The sequence below is a fragment of the Xiphophorus hellerii genome, chromosome 2 (assembly GCF_003331165.1).
Source record: "Xiphophorus hellerii strain 12219 chromosome 2, Xiphophorus_hellerii-4.1, whole genome shotgun sequence".
NCBI classification, from domain to species: Eukaryota; Metazoa; Chordata; class Actinopteri; order Cyprinodontiformes; family Poeciliidae; genus Xiphophorus; species Xiphophorus hellerii.
In genome coordinates this window covers 815,014-831,200 of record NC_045673.1, presented here as the reverse complement: position 1 = coordinate 831,200, position 16,187 = coordinate 815,014, and the positions used below count along the sequence as shown (strand labels likewise).

General features: G+C 44.9%; 1 protein-coding gene across 4 annotated transcripts in view; it reads right to left on the bottom strand.

Moving 5' to 3' along the window:
• Positions 1 to 16,187, bottom strand: part of cdh13 (cadherin 13, H-cadherin (heart)) — a 310,128-nt gene that overhangs the window by 182,037 nt on the left and 111,904 nt on the right. For 3 of the 4 annotated variants that reach the window (XR_004341798.1, XM_032582655.1, XM_032582639.1), the window contains exon 2: positions 14,360 to 14,480. Coding sequence is in view for 3 of the 4 variants with exons in the window: in XM_032582655.1 (XP_032438546.1) it covers positions 14,360 to 14,480 (121 nt within the window). In the remaining variant the exon portion in view is untranslated. Of the gene's footprint in view, positions 1 to 558; positions 737 to 14,359; positions 14,481 to 16,187 lie in introns of those variants that run through there. The other variant, XM_032582666.1, reaches the window with a different exon arrangement.

Genomic DNA, 16,187 nt, shown 5'->3' with positions numbered 1-16,187 from the left:
CCTTCAGCAGCGAGTGTAACAGAACCAGTCCGTGGTTGGTCGTCCCTGACTCTGATCAATAGGCTGCAGTTTATCATTGATGCACTTAACCTTTGTTTCCATTCAGTATGGCTTCTATCGCCTCTCTGCAGACAAAATCTTTATTTACCCTCGAGAGGAAGAGAGTATCAGAGGGAAGATGAGAAAGTAAAGGAGATGAGAAAGTAAAACGAATCCAAAAAATGGCAGAATTAATACGAGTCCAACAGGCAGCGAGGGAAGAAGTCAGCAGCTTCTGCAGGGAAACGCTGCGCTATCGCACAAACTCAACTCTCTCTTCTAAGCCGAAGCATGAAAGATGTGTTCATTTCCATCCCCATTACAAGCCCCAGATTTATTTCAATAACATGGCTGACTCTTTAGAGGCTGCAAATTGCAGCAGCAAACAGTGTCAGCGGCATTTCAAAGGCAGTCGAGTGTTTGATGGTATTCTAATGCTGTCAGGTTTTGGGGATTTCTCTGAAGAAACTGTGAATTGGCAGCTTTGAAGTCAGACAACAATGACAGAATGTAAGTTACCCGACATCAGCACCGCTGCACAGCCACCACTCCTCCAGAACCAGCAGAACACGGATCAGAGGCGCCAACATCTCCACAGGAAGCACGGCTAAAGCTAAGCTTAATGTTTTATATTTATAAGAACTAAAACTCATGTGATCGACCATCAAGCTGTGAGAGAGCAGCCAAGGCTACACAGCTCCGTCGCTAAACTTATCAGGCATGGATAGCAGTTAGCATGCTAACTGTGCTAAACTGTCCCTGGTTATCAGGCCTAGCAAGGTTAGCAGTTAGCATGCTAACCGTGCTAAACTGTCCCTGGTTATCAGGCCTAGCCTGGTTAGCAGTTAGCAGCTAGTGACCTTTGTCTTAGCTGTTTTCCAGCGTTTGCTAGTCCAGTATGTCCAACTTCCTGTGATACGCTCAGCTTGTTTCTATCTGCTCTCTAGCGCCACATTGTGGCAGCCTGCAGGAACAGCTCACATATCTCTGTAGACAATAATTTGCTTTTTAGAAGCTTCTGTAAAGTTTGTTTTAAAGCACCATTAATTTTCCTTGGTGCTGATTGGCTGAAGCCCTCAGAGCAGAAATAATTCAGACTGTAGATTTTAGTTTCTGTGGTAGCAAAGTTTCCACTGCATGTATTAATGCATGTTAAAGTATATTTAGTGTCTGAACTACATAGTTATATAGTTAGTTATAATTGTTTTTATTGGTCTAAAGTAGGCCTGTCGCGATAAACGATAAATCGATTAATCGTACGATAAATTAAAACTATCGACGTCATTTTAATTATCGGCATTATCGTCTCTTCCGGCCTTTTTCTCTTTCTGTTAATGACACTGAATGAAAAAAAGGCTCAACTCCGGTGCTCTCCACTGACCTCTGACCTCATTTCCTTAGTGTAAAGCCCAGCGCACACTACACGATCTTAGAGCTGTCGGTCCATTGTCGGCCCATTTTCAAAACCTGACAGACCCACACATTAGCCGACAGGTTCGATCGGATTCGTTCCTGCCGTGTGGTGTCCAACAATGGGCACAAAATAATGGCTACAAGTTCAGTTAACTAATTTTAAAACCAGGCATTAATCAATGCTTTACTACAATCTACCTGCAATGCATGTGGCTAGTGTCAGCGTAAAGTCCTGACTGAATGAAAATCATTAGAACCTATTTACGTCACGTTAACGAAGAACAGCTGAAAAGTTACCGGGTTTATCAACTGCGGTAGCAATTTCGCTCCAACTCCTCCTCTTGTCATTTCTATATTCTTTGCATGTTGAATTAACATTAATGTTGTTTCCACATATCATCTCCAATGTCCGCTGGACTTCCGTGTCAGCTGTTTGGGATTCCCCTCCGTAATTTCCCCTCAGAAAGCAGGAGGAGAATCTGCGCTTTCTGATTGGCTGCCTGTCACATTCAACAGGTGTAGTTAAAGCTTCCAGTGGAAAAACCCCTGATTTAGATCGGAGCGGCAAGGATGATCTACCGTAACACACCACACAATCTTAGAAAGACCAAAGGTCTAAGATTGTTGTAAGGGGAAAAATAGGAGCAAAAAATCATGTAGTGTGAATTATTGCATCGTCGATGTGCCCATCTTCTCTATTTAAATCTAATTATTACTGAAGGGCAACATAATATACAGACTTCATAATCTGTACTCTTTTGGTTGAATGCAGTATTTATTTCCACTTTGGCTTTATGTTGTTTAGTTGTTTTTTTTCAAGTGCGTTTTTTGTTAATGGAGACCATTTTATTTTCATTTTTGGTTGTTTTGTTTATTTTGTTTATCAGTTCCAGTGTTTAGTGTTCTTTTGAAAATAAAGTGTATCTATCTTTGGCAGGAAATCGCATGGATTATTATGTCATTTCCATTAAATCAGTGTAAAAAGATCTTCAAACAATATTATCGTTTATCGCAATAATTTTTGAGACAATTAATCGCTCAGCAAAATTTGCTATCGTGACAGGCCTAGTCTAAAGTGATTTCAGATTGCAGCTGATTGTGGGGAAAAAACAAACGCTCTTTAAATTTCAGTTATTTAAGTTAGAGAGGCAAAGAACAGACTCACTTTGGTGACTTAAGATATTAATTTATACATTTACAGTTTGACCACATATTTTAAAAAGTCAATAAATCTCCAGTTTATTTTTGTTAGACTAATTTATCTTTCATGATAACTAAATCCCTAAAAACACAATCAACAAAATACATTTGAATACATATTTTTTTGAACAGAGCATAAATTCCCGTTTGATAATGCTGAACTTTATGAGATTATTAAGCTGCTTCCAGCTTTTGTCCGTCACATAAATGAGATTTCTTTCCTTCCTGTCAGGTACTAAAGTTTTCCTTTGAGGTGTTTTGAAGACTATTTTCTGTCTTGTAACAAAATGTCAAGCCTCCATGATGGCAGAGATGTGAATCAGAGGAGTAATCTGAAGGTGGCGGCGCGGCAGTGAGCTGATAGCTGCCGAGTGTAACCGCGCCGCAGCAGCTTCTCCAGTAATCACCTGGATGTAAGGAGCTGCTGCTGCTGCTGAAATGGATTTACACCCGACTGCATGTTACCTCAGAGCCGCACAGGGACACTCACTGGATTCACATTTCTCATCCAGGTTGTTTCTGATCTGATCAACTACGGGAGCCCAGGAAGAACAATCCTCCATCTCCACTGTAACAGGTTGATAAATCCGCCACCATCACGTCATGTAAAAATCAGTTATTATTATTCATCACATACAGCAATAAAATCTGATTCAGCCTCTTCTGGTCTTAGAAGCAAAGATTTCTCATTTGGGTTTCTACTAGTGAATGTTAAATATTCTTTACCAAATCAACATACATAATTCAGCTATGTGGTTTATTAGACGGCTGCCTTATGTTCAGTTAATTGCTTGAGAGACTCAGACATTTATCTATCTATCGCTCAGCATGTTTGGTGAAATCCTCCTTTATGAACCCGACATGAAGACAAACCGAAGCTGCCGGGCGAACAGCACTGAGACACTTATTTACCTTTTCACTCGTTTTCAGATCAACTTTTCTAATCCTTTCAGTTCTTACTGTAAAAGAACGATACCGGGTCAGAACGATACCGGGTCAGAACGGCGGTACCGGGTCAGAACGATACCGGGTCAGAACGGCGGTACCGGGTCAGAACGATACCGGGTCAGAACGGCAGTACCGGGTCAGAATGGTACAGGGTCAGAATGGTACAGGGTCAGAATGGTACTGGGTCAGAACGGCGGTACCGGGTCAGAATGGTACCGGGTCAGAACGGTACTGGGTCAGAACGGCGGTACCGGGTCAGAACGATACCGGGTCAGAACGGCAGTACCGGGTCAGAATGGTACCGGGTCAGAACGGCGGTACCGGGTCAGAACGATACCGGGTCAGAACGGCGGTACCGGGTCAGAACGATACCGGGCTGATTAACTCCTTCAGAACCGACTGAACAGAACCCAGCTGAGTTCTGCTGCTGAGCGTCTCCGTCCCCTCATCACCAAACTGTCTCCTCAGTGAGGTCACTGACCTCCAGCAGCAGCTTCACGTCACTATGGACCAGAACCTCTGAGGAACGGTTCTGATTGGCTGTCAGGAACGGTGATGAAGGGCGAATATTTATATGCAGCAGATGATCTTCAGCTGTCTACATAAATTCAGTTATTTCATTCCAGCCACGTGTTGCAGGAATCACATTCATCCTGAACAAAAGGAACAACAGGAACCAGGAGCTTATTAAATTTGATTCTCTCTGAATCTTTTCTTTGACATAATTGCAGCGTGTTGCTCTCCCGGCGGACGTGGAGATTCTGTTAATAATCAGCGGCGTTCATCAGGATGCAGACCCAGTCGGACTCTGCTCTGCTGCGTGCTGATTGGCTGCAGCCAGATAACCCACAGACAGTAATCTCTAAAGATTTGACGCCTCCTGAACGTGTTGGTTTGTTCTAGTGGACGTTCTGCGGCCTTCCTCAGATCCAAACCAGGCCGACCGGAGGCTGAATGTATGAAAGCGACGCTGCAGTTCATAGATCAGATGGATACCGATGGACGCGTCCTTTCATTTCTTGCAGTGTGGAAGCGTGTCTAATGCTGACAGCGACAGTAAACACCTGGTGTCTGCATGCATGCAGCGCATGTTGAGTCCCGCAGGCGCACGCTTTGAAGTTTACCTGCTTATTTATGAACTCGCTTCATTCCAAACACGAAAAGAAAACGCATCGAAGCGTTTCAGGGAGCCGCTGACGGACCGCCGACTCTGAGATGTAACTAATAATAAACCACAGTAATCTTTGGAAATGAGAAAGTCATAATTAACAGGTTCTGGTGGAGGGAATGCAGCCAATGTGAAACACATTCTGGTCCAAATCAACACGTGAAGACAAAAATAGTCTGTCTGTTCTCAAACTGAAACGTTCGGCTGCAGAAAACGCTTTTCTCAGTCTGAACGCCAACATTTGGTCTAAAGATCGATTTCTGATCTATCGGTTTATTCCAGTTCAGGACGTTTAGACTTCAGGGGATTTTGTGGGAAGGAGATGAAGATGACCAGACTGAGGAAGAGGAGAAAAGTGGCTAAAACCGGTAAACACAAAGCCAGACCACACCTAGCTGCAGAAGAATCCAGAACAGATCAGAAGCGTCTAAATATTTTACTTTTTAATGCAGAGCAAAGTAAAGATGCTGTGGAACATTAGCTGGAATCGCCCTTTAGCCATTTCAATCAGAAGCCAACTTCATGTGGCTAATAATGAAGTTGGCTTCCCCTGACTGGAGAGCGTCGCTGCAAAGATGTTCATGGTTAGCTTAGCATGAGGATCAAAATATTTAACCAAATTAACTGTCTGTTACGATTTTCACTTCCAATTTGATTAGATTTTCCGTTAGCTCCTGCTAACGTTGTAAGCTCCTGCTAACAGTGTTAGCTCATTATAATGGTCTTAGCTCAGCATTAGCTGCAGACGGTGTTAGCTCCTGCTGCTCTCCTGTTACTCTACTACAGCTACTGTAATCACATAGAAACATGATTTCAACCAGAACAGTGACGGAGCTGGTTTGGGTTTTTTAACATATAAATAAAAAGAGCAAATTAAATTAACTCATTTTTCTAGAAGAAACGGAGAAAATCTGACTGATAAATAAAACATTTTACAATGAAGGACTCAAGAGAAGCAGGTGAATCCTCAGGAGGATTTTATAACTCGTTTTTGTAACCTGGAGAAAACTGAGTGGATCCCTGGCAGCAGAACAAAGTGGAAATATGAACCCGATCAGAACCGAACCTCTCAGCGGGTAAAATGGAGGGAAGCTCACAGCTAACGCTGCTCCGTCCAGGATGCAGAATCTGTCTGGAAACATTCCTGCTCCTGCTGCTCCTCCTGCTCCTCCTCCTCCACCTCCTCCAGCAGACAGGAGGTCCAGTTGAGTCCAGAGGGAGGAAAACAACTTGGGAACAAACGGTTTAAGGAAAACTGAGTGGAAGAAGATTATTTAGTATTTTCCAGAGTTTCCCAGATGTTTATCACAAACATAACAATAAAGCTAATTTGTCTGTGGAGGGATTTAGCAGCTGGCCTTCACCTGGCCATGTTTTTATTCTCATAATGATGTATTTTTATCAGGCTGGGAGATAAAACCGGTGGCGTGGCTGTGGTCCGAACAGAACGCGACCTTCCTCCTCATGAAGAGCTTTCTGATCCTTCACACTGCAGCCTTCCTGCACTCACACACTGACATGAGCTGCATAAACAAACAAAACAATAATCAGCGTGATTGTTGAGTAATCATGTTATTGAACTATCTGGCAGTTTAGTGCCCGGAGCCGTTCTGAGACAAAGCCGACACATTTTCACAGGCGACGTTGAAACGTGGCGATAAAAAGCTCTTCTTCACTTTCAGGGCTCCAGATCTGAAAGCTTCTGTTAAACACTTTCTTCTGCTCCAACTGGCAGACTAATATATTCTGTATTGTTTTTGCATTAGTTACAAGGTCAAAGCTGCAGAGCCTCTAATTCATTCAAGGCCCTGAAACACTTTAGCCGTGCTTTGGTTGTTTTAATGCTAATGTCCGGATTAGCCAAGTGCTGCAGAAGGAGCACCGCTCTTTATTGTTCCAGGGTCAGAAGGTTAAAATAATTCTGTCAACACTCATTAGATAGAAAAACAAAGCATGAGCTTTTATCAGTGATCGGATCAGACCGGACCGGACCGGATCTTAGTCCTGCTGAAGTACAGGAGCATCAGAATCTGGAAGTGAACGCTTGGAGAGATTTCTCTGGTCTCTTTTGCTTCAGGAAAACATGTTTATTTTTATCCTCATGTTATAAAATGGGCTTTTTGTTTTCAACACAGGAAAGCATCTTTAATAATACATGAGCTGCAGTGATGCTGCGCAGGAGGAGACGGACCAAGACAGGATGAACGCAGAGCTGGGAGCCAGCGGTTGGTTGGGCTCCATCCCTGCTGGATGGAGGATTCACAGAATCCTGCACAGTTTCGCCCTGCAATAGGAAACTGCTGCTGTTTTTAAGCGGCTCTGCCGTTTGTCTCTGAATCTGTCTGGTCTCAGCTGCACTTACACAGCGGCTAGCTAAGTGTTAGCATGCTAGCCTGTCCAGGCTCTGAGCTGCAGCGTCTCAGCAAAAGCCTGGACAGACTTTAGATCCAGAGCTGCAGCTTTCACATGCTTCTTCCTCCACCTGGCAGCCAGCAGTTCATCTGAGAAGCATTGCATGTAAAAGCTGCAGGTCTCCCTGTGGCTGTGTGGGTTCTCTCTGGGTACTCCAGCAGGACCGGACCTGGAAGCTTCTGGTGGAAAATCTGCTGCTGTTTGTGCATCAGGAGATGAAGAACTTATATAGATCTCCAGAAAGCAAAAATCTTTTAAAAGATTGAAAGAAAAAGCTTTCAATCAAACAGCCCCACCATGGACACTCATCAGAAAAGAATAAACCAATCAAACTCGGCGTCAAACAGAAAATCACAGGCCGCATAATTTCAAGCACATTCAGCAAAGAAGTGAAGCGGCTGGGAGACGGATGGGCTTCCAGGCAGCCGGCGGAGGCAGGCTGGCCCCGAGGCTCCTGAGCGCCGGCCGCTGGCCTCGGCCAATCACGGCGCAGGAAACAGCCCACTGCTTCACTTTCGACCATAATTTTGATGTGATTCTTTTTGCTTCAATCAAAGTTTCTATTATTGTTTCGTCATGAAAAAACTGTTTAAAGTGACTGGCTAAAGGTCGAGTTTATGAGCAGCCTGCAGTCAAACTGGGCTGAACTCTCCCTGTGTGTGTGTGTGTGTGTGTGTGTGTGGGTGTGTGTGGGTGTGTGTGTGTGTCTCAGTGAGAGTCTGAACTGTTGTTTTTCATGTTTTTATTTATTCCTGCCTTAATTTCACATCATTAGAAACGTTTTTCCTTGAACGGATCAAACGATGGGCTGCAGCTGGAAGCTCTGCTGGTTCTGGTTCTGGGTTTGAACCCGACCGGCCGCATGTTCTCCCTGTAGATGGGGGTTCTCTCTGGGTACTCCAGAGTCACAAACCGCTCAGGTCATCAAACAGCTTCAGCAGAACGATTAGAAACCTGATCCAGCTGCCTGCAGACGATCCAGGAGTTTAAGCCCGTCTGAAACGCCTGCAGCTCATTTTTAATGGTTCAAAACCCAAATACTCCTGAATAAATATTAATATGAGCAGTGGAAAAACAGAGAACGAAACAGAGGAATCCAGCACTGAAGGATGAAAAACCAGGAGCAAAAACACTGAGGCAGAACCGTAAAGTTACATGAGAACCAGAGGAGTAATCAGAGTAAATGTAGTGTAGCTATGGCAACGAGCAGGCGGGAAAACTGAGGGAGGAGACTAATGAACAGAGATCTGACAATAATCAAGAAAAATAGAACTATGCAAGAACCTGAAGACATAAATAACTAATACGGCAAGACATTAACAGCAATAATTAACAGAGAAATTAGCTGAATATGGCAACCCCTGTTGAGCATTAATAACAGGTGTTAGAAAGACTAAAACTCAAACACCAGAATCATGACGATTCAGCCACTTTATGCAACCAAACAGCCCACAGCATGATGCTGCCACCACTGTGCTTGATAGCACAGTGTGACCTTTAACACCATCAAACCAGAAACACTCACACACTTTTACACACACATTATGGCGGAAATGTCTCCTGATTTAGCAACAATACACACCCACACCCACACCCAGGGACATGAAGTGTGTGTGTGGCTTCCCTCTCAGAGTCGGGATGTGAAGCAGCAACACCGGCTGACCAGAAAGGAAGAAAGGTGAAAATCAGAACCTTCTTCCTCTGATAATCTGGTCTGTGGTGCAGAAAGTCTGGATGCTGAAATCCTGAGCTGCAGTTCTTCTGCAGCAGACCGATAATCACCAAGAGAAACCACAAGTTTACATACAGCCAATAAAAACCACCTTTTCTTTCTGACGTTAAATCAAACCAAACTTCTCTTGGTTCCCGTCAGAATCACCAAAATTATTGCAAACCTTTGATTTACACTGCATGGCTAAAAATTGGGAGTTTGAAATCATGTTTACTTTTTATTTATGGTTCCCCCATTTTAAACAGCGGAGTTACCATTCCTTTGGTTTTAGGGAGCAAAATCCCAAAACAAGAAGAATTATAATAACAATAATAATCAGACTCCAGCTGGGCATTTTCTGCTGATTTTTCCTCTCAGCGTTCCTGAAAATCGTTCCTCTGTGTGTCTGACCAGCCGGGTTCCTCGACTGCACAAATACGACCCGGAGCGGCGAAACGCAGCGACACGTTTCCTGTTCTTCAGCCCAAAGTGAACTCCACTGGGTCAGAGGAGTCAAGCAGGTTTATTCCCTAAATTGTTCCAGACTGAATAAATAAAACTACGGGAAAACAAAGCCAGAAGAACGTCATGAATAGGAACTCTGAGATGAAAGAGGAGAGCATCAGCAGAAATGTTTAGGCCCAGATATAAACCTCTATATTCCACCCGAAGGCGAGATATTCCCATCGCTGTCAAAAGCAGAGAACTCACACTGAGGAGGGAGCAGAAAAACTCAGAAAGGTTCTGCCACTTCGGCAGCGTGTTAACCACCGAGTTCACATTTAAACTCCTGAACAGTTCAAACACTTTAAGAATCAATGGCAATCAGACTGCAACGCAAAGCTGTCAGCAGCAATACAATAGAAAAAGCAAATAGTGAATAGAAAATCGAAGTCTGACTCTGAAATGTCAGGTTCAGCGTGAAAAAGCGTGACAGTACAACAATGATTTTACAATCTAAGGAAGACGCTGAATGTAGCAGAAAAGTTTCGCTCTCGCACTGAAGAAACTGAGCAATAAAAGCAGAGGGTGAAATTATAACTTAGGCGTGGATAATCACTGAATATCAGCAAACAGGAGTTGGATCTTTGCACCGAACAGCGACTTTGTGTTTTATGAAGCAAACTGACGGGAATTTTTAAAACTTAAGGAGTTATTTGTTTTCACCGTTGGGCGCCTCAGGATTTAATTCAGGGGACAAAATGATCAGAAACAGAACCAACAGAAGATTTTCTGCTTTAGATGAGCGGCTGGAAGACGCTCTGCTGCAGATTTAAACATCACAAACTGATGGGTCCAGACATTTCATCCCTCCAGAACCAACGACCTCCAGACGCTTTATTCCTGTCTGAACTTCAGATTCAACAACAAACAGCTTAGCTATTTGGTTAGCAAGCTAAACAGTTAGCATGCCTGTTAACAACACACTTAGCTTTAAACTAAAAAGTAAATATTTAACAAGCTTCAAATTAAATATTGGGTGTGACTAATGAGCTTCAACTGCTGCTCATGTCACCTTCGAACCATTCTCAGCTGAATGAGTCGTGTTAATAGGAACACAGACGTTTACCAGGGAATCTGCAGCAACAGGAACCAGTTCACTGCAGGACTTTATATAGACCCAGCTTTTATTTTGACAGTGCTTTCTGAATCAGCATGTTAGCTGAATATTTAGCTTAGTTCAAAATATTTAGTATCAAACAAACATTTATGTGGAAAATGCTACTTTTACTTTCAGCCAAGAGCTTCAGACCAACTTTAGGAGGAACAGAGATGTTAAAGTCAAGATTACATAAAACCTGATCAAACTTGATTCCATTTAATACATAAATAAGCTTCTTCTGTCCATTCAGCCTGAACCTGTTGGCTGGGAACCAGCTGAAGCTACAGCTAACGCTAATGCTAACGCTAATGCTAAGGGAGAGTCTGGGTTGTCCTGATGTCCTGATGTCACTTTTTCTGCCACATTTTAAAAATCTGCTCACATTTTGTATAACGGCTGGATGGAAACGATTCTTCTGTAACTTTTTATTAAATCTTGTGGAGCTTCGACTCTTCCAGGTTTCCCTGCAGCGTCCGCTCTCAGGCTGGAACCGGACCGGAGTTCTGACCGGGTTCTGCCTTCCACGTGTCATCAGCTGTTACGGATCAGAACCAGCTGCGGCCTGCTGCCACCCAGCACATGCCTGCATGCCGTGGTGAAAACGGCCTTTCCTGTAATTACAGTCGTTCGTCAGAAGCACACCTTGATTTATGGCCAAATTAAAAATACAGCAGGAAAGAAGCTGCCGGTCCTGGTACCGGGGGCGCCACAGAGTGATTAATGCGACGCCATTAGAGGCGTGAGAGTGCCGGATCGGCACCGGAACCGGGCCGGGTCGGGAACAAGGAGAAGCGGCTCCTGCCTGCCCGACTCCAGATCACACAGGAAGTTCTGGGTGACGGACCGGGTCGGTTCCGCCACAGCAGAAGAGCTTTTTGATCTGAATCAGCGAGAGAAACGACTCGTTCTCTTTTAGGATAAATAATATGAACCAAAAACATGAAGGATGCTGGTTATTATGTGCGGCGGTGATGACAGCCTCCATTTCTACTGCAGCAGCAGGAGGAGGATCGCTGCCTGTTTGTCTACAATAACAGTGTAGAAATAATAAAGCAGAAATGTGTTTGCAGCAGAAGAAAAGATGTTTGGAAAATATCATATGTGAGCCACGAACACAGAGTGAAATATGGCGGCGGTGGCAGCGGCGGCGGCGGACCGCTGAAGCTGCGAATCACTCAGCCTGATGGCTGCTCCATAAAACATGTCTGTGTGTTTATGTGCAGCTGGAAACTTCACAGAACTTCATCTCCAAACTCAGAAAGCAGAGCAGCAACAAAACGTCTCTGTTGGCCCACTTCCTCCAGAACCAGGAAGTGGGTCAGAATCTGGATGCCATGAAAGAATCCCAGAGATAAAATCTCAGGGACCAGAGAAGAGCCGAGCCGTGCTGCGGCAACGGTGGCAACGGCAGCAACTGTGGCATCGAACGGCATCATCAGACCTCAGCCTCAACGCTCCGTGTGGCGTCGCCGCGGCGCTGGGTTTGCTGATGAGGTCGTGAGCCAGAGGCAACACCAGAATCCTCCCGTCGTCAGAAACGCTGAAAACATGCAGCGCTTCCCCCCGCCTCACCAGAGTCACTTCAAAACGGCTGAGCGGCAGCTCAGTCTGCAGATTTACTGAAATTATGTCTGGGCTTTGACTAGGCCATTCTGCCCCATGAATCTGCTCTGATCTAAACCATCCTATCATATCTCTGGCTGCCTGTGACGCTCCACCCACTCTCTGCTCTTCTGCAGGTTTTCTTCCAGGATTTACATCCGTCCAGCCTCACATGGACTGACCGGCTGCCATGTCCCACAGCATGACGCTGCCACCACTGTGCTGCACACTGGGTTAATTCAGGAAATGTTTCCACCATCATTGCATTTTGAAAGTAGGCCATAAAGAACAGTTTGGTCTGGCGTTCTGATTGGCTGCGGTTCCTTCCTGGAGGCGGGCATAATGCTGCCATCACCAAGTCGCTCAGTTTCTCTCCAGTCGGTCAGACGGCCGCTGGCTCTGATCCAGGTTCTGGTTCTGTTCAGGTTTTTCCTCTCTACCGTCGCCACATCAGTATGAAGGATTGCTGTCGCTCCGTCCAGCAGCAGTGATGCTGCGACTCAATGCTCTGCTGCGTTTCCTCAGATAAAAACTTTTTAAACTGATTTGATAAGTAAACTGAACTTCATTCTCTGATTAATAATCAGGATCAACTGGAATAAATGATTCAACTGAAATGACTTTTTCTGCCTCAAGACGATTTTATACAAATGAAACTGAATTAAATGGAACGACTTTAAAACTCCAACATTTGGAAACAAGGAGAAATTCCACAAATAAAAAGTTTCTAGAAAATGATAAATCATAATGTGGAAAAAACTTTTTTTAAGTCAAGTTCAAACAAATCAAAGCAATCTACAGAGAGCATGCAAGCATTCAGCTGTGTGTGTGTGTGTGTGTGAGCAGTGGGACCCCCCACAGTGAAGGTGTTTCTGCTGACAGGAGCAGATTCGCGGTAATGGAGGATCTGTCGTCCCGGAGCAAAGCGCCAAAGCAGAACTGAGTTCTGTCTCCAACTACACGCACCGCTGAGCCTCCAGATGACAAAACGCCTCAGCAGCTGACCAAATCAACTACAATAAGGCTGGAAAAGAAAAGGGGAAATTGAAGGGGAAATTCACAGATTTGTCATATTTTGCTGTCTCAGCAGGAATAGAAGTATTTTCAACAGGAAAAGTGTCTGCTGGTTGAGCCAAGAAACGGAGCGCCTTCTGAAAGAGCTGCACGCCACTTCAGCGGTAAAGGAGGGAAATATGTGTATAGGCTGAGCGCATTATGTTCACGTCACTGAAGCAGGTAATTTTATTCAGCCGGTGGAGCCGCGAACAATCAGGAAACAGCAGGATGATGAAATAAAGAGGAGCAGGCGTAATGAGGGGAGAACTGAAACAAGTCGCAGAATAAGTGAGAGGCTGCATTAACAAACTAGAAATTATTCCCATTTACATATTTCCACTGCATTTCATCACATCGCACAAATAAAACAACAAGCGAGTGAATCATCAGATGAATAATTAAATCACTAAATTAGTGAACGTCCTGGGCTCTGCTGACAGCAGCGTGTCGAGTTCAGCTGCAGGTTTCCTGCCTCTGGTCGTCTCTGCAGGAACCAAACATGGAGTCCAGATGGACCCGCAGCATTACTGTCCAGAACTTAAAGGTTCTGGTAAAACCACGAGCCAGGAGCCGGAAACCGTTAACTGAAACAGGAATCCCAACGGGATGAAAATGTGACGAGACAAATATGAATACAAGACACAGCCTGAACCTTCTGCAGGGGAGGAAACATGCTGGAAATATCTTCCACTCAAGGAGAATAATGCAGAAGCAGACACAGTTTATGTTACGTTGCATTTCATTGTTTTTAAAGCCAGGTTTGGTTTCTGCTCTGCTGGATGTGGAAAACAAAAATCACCCAATCAGAGAGCAGAAACATCCAGACCTCGAACTGCAGAAGAATCTCCTGATTCCCCAGCATGTGGGCCGAGCCCAGCAGGAGCAACCAGGAGCCACCAAGAGCCCAGCAGGAGCAACCAGGAGCCACCAAGAGCCCAGCAGGAGCAACCAGGAGCCACCAAGAGCCAACAGGAGCCACCAGGAGCCACCAAGAGCCAACAGGAGCCACAGGACTCACCAGGAGCCAGCAGGAGCCAGTAGGACCCAGCAGGAGCCACAGGACCCAGCAGGAGCCACCAAGAGCCAACAGGACCCAACAGGAGCCACAGGACCCAGCAGGACCCAGCAGGAGCCCAGCAGCTACACCAGGTTCTGCTGCTCAAACACAGGAATTCCCCTCAGACGTTTTTCTGCGTCTCTCACTGACCTTGTAGAAGCGGCTGGCCTTTCTGCAGCGGTCCGCTCAACACCAGCTGGTAGTTCCTGACCTGGAAGCCGGGGACACAGCCGTCATGGCCGCCGTCCGCTCGGCCGCCTGCGTGAGCGATCTGCAACACAGAAAACAAAACGGCCATCAGAGAAATGAACATCAGTTGAATCTGCCGCCTCGCCGTCAGGTCATTTATAAACATTCACATATTTTTTGTACCGACTGTTATAAGGTGGAAATAATCATTTTAGTCGATTTAAGCTCTGAATTTTCACTAAGCATATAGTGACCCACCTGTTTCTCATGTTAAAGATAATTGTGCTATATAATATTCTGTACAAAACATTTAAAGCTAAATTTGATTTGAAATTTGAATAAAGCAATTCATCTTTGTATTTCAAAAAGTTGACATCCGAGAGACCAACAACTGATAGAAAATCCCAAGTTAATGCAAGTCAAAGAAAGTTAAATACATTATACTTAACAGAACAAAATATTCTTGTAACCACTGACGGTTTTGAAAATGGTCAATATGGCTCTCCACCCAGGGTGGCAAAGCGCTTCTTTATACATCCTGAATGAGATTTCTGGAGCTTTTTGCACGTCTCACCTCTCTGAGAAAATCTGGACAATATTTGATGATCTGTTAGGTATCCAGGAAGAGCCGCCATTTTTCCATAACCTCCATCTGAACGTGTTTTTTACCCAGAGAGCAGCCGCTGCTGCGGCTCGGAGGAACACATGAGAAGAGACGTAATTAACCTGAAGCTGCATGTCTGTGGCTCCTGCAGGACGCGGGGCCTGCAGGAGGCTTCAGCAGGAACACGAACAGTGAACAAGGTTTCCAGCAGGTGTTAGAGACACTGAGCGATTAGTCAGAGTGGACGAAGCACTTCTGTCTTTACAGGAGAAGTCTCAGTGACCAAGTACGTTCATCGGTAAATGTCTCTCCTGCTGAACGAGAGGCACAGAGGCTAAAAAGGAAAATAAGACGAGTTACAACGAGCTAAAAGCTGAACTATACGGAGAACATTCTCCAACTCAGCTACAGGAAGAGCTCCGAACATTACATGAAAGAAAAAAACAAGAGAAAGTTAACGAACCAACCGGGAATAAGCCTGGATGAAAGATGTGTGACAGAGTAAAGTATTTATTTAATGATGCATCATTTACGTTACAAGACTTTCAAACATCAGATAGTGGAGTCTCTTCGGAGACCCGACAGCGTGACGCAGTAACTCTGGCAGACATTACATGAAATGTTGGAGGAAAGCAATCGCTGCAGTCAGGGGAGGCGTGTCGTCCCAACACGTGTCGCCATGTTCACCCAGTTCCATCAAACGTTACCAAGCCAGCAGAACCCAGCCTGTAGATTTCTGCAAAATCCTGCAGCTTCCTGCTGCAGTTTCTTGCTGCTTCCTATAGGTTCTTGCTGCTGCAGTTTCCTATAGCTTCTTGCTGCTGCTTCCTGCAGTTTCCTGTAGCTTCTTGCTGCTGCTTCCTGTAGCTTCTTGCAGCTTCCTACAGCTTCTTTCTGCTGCTTCCTGTAGCTTCTTGCAGCTTCCTACAGCTTCTTTCTGCAGCTTCCTGCTGCTTCCTGTAGCTGCTTGCTGCTGCTTCCTGTAGCTGCTTGCTGCTGCTTCCTGAAGTTTCCTGCAGCTTCATGCAGCGGGCCATCTGCTGTCATCAGAGGCGAACATTAAAAACACCAAGAGCATTTTAGTTTCCATTAGGAGGTAAATACCGAGTCACAGCGGGGAAAAGCACTCAGGCAACATGATGTAAATGGTAACAATGCTTGGAAAAGGTCTATTACTGAAGACTA